Here is a 2,500-nt window from a genome sequence, read left to right as displayed (position 1 = left end):
TGGTGAAGTTGCAATCGCGAGCTCATTAGCAAGGCTATTGGACCTGTAGGAGGTGACGTTAGTTAGCACTTAGTTAGCAGAACAATGGCCTCGCCAACGCCCACAATCACGCTGGAGGAGATCGAAATCTATACCCCTAGACTGGGTTGCACCAGTTTGTCTAAACCCAAGCATTTAGTCACGCCTAAACACTGACTAAACTCTTAGTTGCTACTAGTTAGTCGCATATTAGTTGGTATCTTATTTCGGTTGCACCACGGCAATTTAGGCGTTGTCTTAACTAGTAACTACTAACTAGTTACTAAAAAATAGTCGTTGTATGACTGTGACGGCAGGATCCAAAAAGCCAATCGGTAAGCAAGTAAAAATGTAAACAAGGAGGTTGATCGCCCTTACCCAGCCCTTACCAAGGAGCTTGGGCCGTGTCCGAATGTCCATATACTATATATACATACTGCAACTCGCCTACTACATACGATTTAGTACATACCTGTACTACTCCACGAAAACATGTTTAGTATGCGAGATAAATGTAGCATGCTTCACGAGTCATCCAGTGAAAGTGACGGGCTCCGGCTCGCATATGCGATTCATGTTAAACTTACAACAATATTGAGCTAGCCAGGCATTTGAGTTGGTCATCCAACACAGGCTCGATCCTCACCTTTCTGTATAATCCCAACTGTGAAATGGATGTGATAATAGTCCACAAAATATTCTTCCTTTGCCTCGTTTAGCACCAGCTGCAACACTCTTCTCCAAATTCATTATCTCCGTTAGCAAGGCTAACGTTGCACTCGGTAGCTTGTGCTTATTATTATTATTGGGGTTGGTGCTTGTGCAGTGGAGGGGTTCTTTTGGGGGAGTTGGAGCCGTTGGATTGTTATGCTTAAATTATCCTAGCCAGCTAGTTCCCAAGCTTGTTTGATAACCTTTGATTCAGACATAACGTAGGCTGCCTGGTACAGTCCACTGACCAGTTGCTGGTTAACTATGAGGATCCCAGCCGACCGTTGCATCCCCCCAACCCGCAACGGAGGGTTATCAGCTGGGCTGGGACTCCGCCTCTCATCGCTAACCAGCAACTGAGACCATTGAGCTAAAGGTGGTTAGCTAGCTCGATCGTGAAATTACTCAAACTTATTAAATATGACACCAATAAGCACACCGGTGCCAATAGTTAGCTTAATCTTGATATAACTAAGACATCTGCTAAAAAAAATAATTTTTCCACCGACAGATTTAGCTACAATGTTTCAGCCCACCTCCGTCCTAATAGCAGAGTTGAAGACGCTACTTCCTCGCATCACTTACACCACCTCCCAGGGTGGTGTACATATTTAGTTGTAGGAACTAGTCGTGAGTGGTGCAACCCATTTAAATTGAGTAGTGACCAAATCTCGAGTTAGTCACCACTTAGGTTATAGGCCTAGTCACCACTTAGTAATGACTGGTGCAACCGGCTCCTGGTTGACGAGGGTTGTTGAGTCTTACATACTGCAGCCAGATAGCCCATAATGGCAAGTTCTGATTTAGCCTAGGCTACATTTTTGATTAATGGGATATACATCCTACTACCTTTATTTATCTTTTATTTGTCTTTCAGTACCTAGCCTGACTGGCTTATTTTTATTTATTTTTGTCAAACAGTGAAAACCTACTGTTCAAGCCAGGGTCTGACATAAATTAAAAGAACGGTTGTTGACAAAGACTTATATTTGCTTCTGAAAACATCATTGCTTATCGATATTGCCTATGATACAATGCCCACTAGTGGACAGAATGTGCACAACTTTATTTTAATACCTAGGTAGGTCTTTCTGTAAGAATTTAATGGTAAAAATATTATTAATAATAATTCGAATATATTCGAATATTATTATTAATAAATAAACGAACTTCGAATATGATTTTGGGGCAAAAGTCCCAGCACTACAGTCTGTTGTTCTCTCCTCAGTCCCTCCAGGCCTCCAGCTGCCTCGGCTCACAGTGATGACATCACGGCGCTCAAACGACCAGACACCAACGAGTCCCTCAACTCCTCCATGTCCAATGGCACCACTGACGCAGGTCAGACACTCTCTCACACACACACACACACACACACACACACACACACACACACACACACACACACACACACACACACACACACACACACACACACAACACACACACACAACACACACACACACACACACACAACACATGTACATGCAGCAGACGCGCATATATGCAGGGATATCTTGCATGTATTCATTGCCAGTTTGTATTAACTGTGTGTGTGTGTGTGTGTGTGTGTGTGTGTGTGTGTGTGTGTGTGTGTGTGTGTGTGTGTGTGTGTGTGTGTGTGTGTGTGTGGTCCCTCAGACCAGTTTGACTGTCATGACGACCGTGATGATGACGGCGAGGGCGAGTCCGTGGAGGAGCACAAGAGTGTCATCATGCACCTGCTTTCCCAGGTCCGCCTGGGCATGGACCTCACTAAGGTAGTACACAC

General features: G+C 44.2%; 1 protein-coding gene across 2 annotated transcripts in view; it reads left to right on the top strand.

Moving 5' to 3' along the window:
* Positions 1-2,500, top strand: part of osbpl9 (oxysterol binding protein-like 9) — a 43,826-nt gene that overhangs the window by 33,629 nt on the left and 7,697 nt on the right. For both annotated transcript variants that reach the window (XM_084458970.1, XM_084458969.1), the window contains 2 exons: positions 1,958-2,070; positions 2,371-2,489. In XM_084458970.1, coding sequence (XP_084315096.1) covers positions 1,958-2,070; positions 2,371-2,489 — 232 coding nt within the window. The remainder of the gene's footprint in view (positions 1-1,957; positions 2,071-2,370; positions 2,490-2,500) is intronic.

Source organism: Borostomias antarcticus (genome assembly GCF_949987555.1).
Source record: "Borostomias antarcticus genome assembly, chromosome: 26".
In the NCBI taxonomy this organism is placed as follows: domain Eukaryota; kingdom Metazoa; phylum Chordata; class Actinopteri; order Stomiiformes; family Stomiidae; genus Borostomias; species Borostomias antarcticus.
The sequence above is the reverse complement of the archived record's forward strand: the minus strand, read 5'-3'. Positions and strand labels throughout refer to the sequence as shown.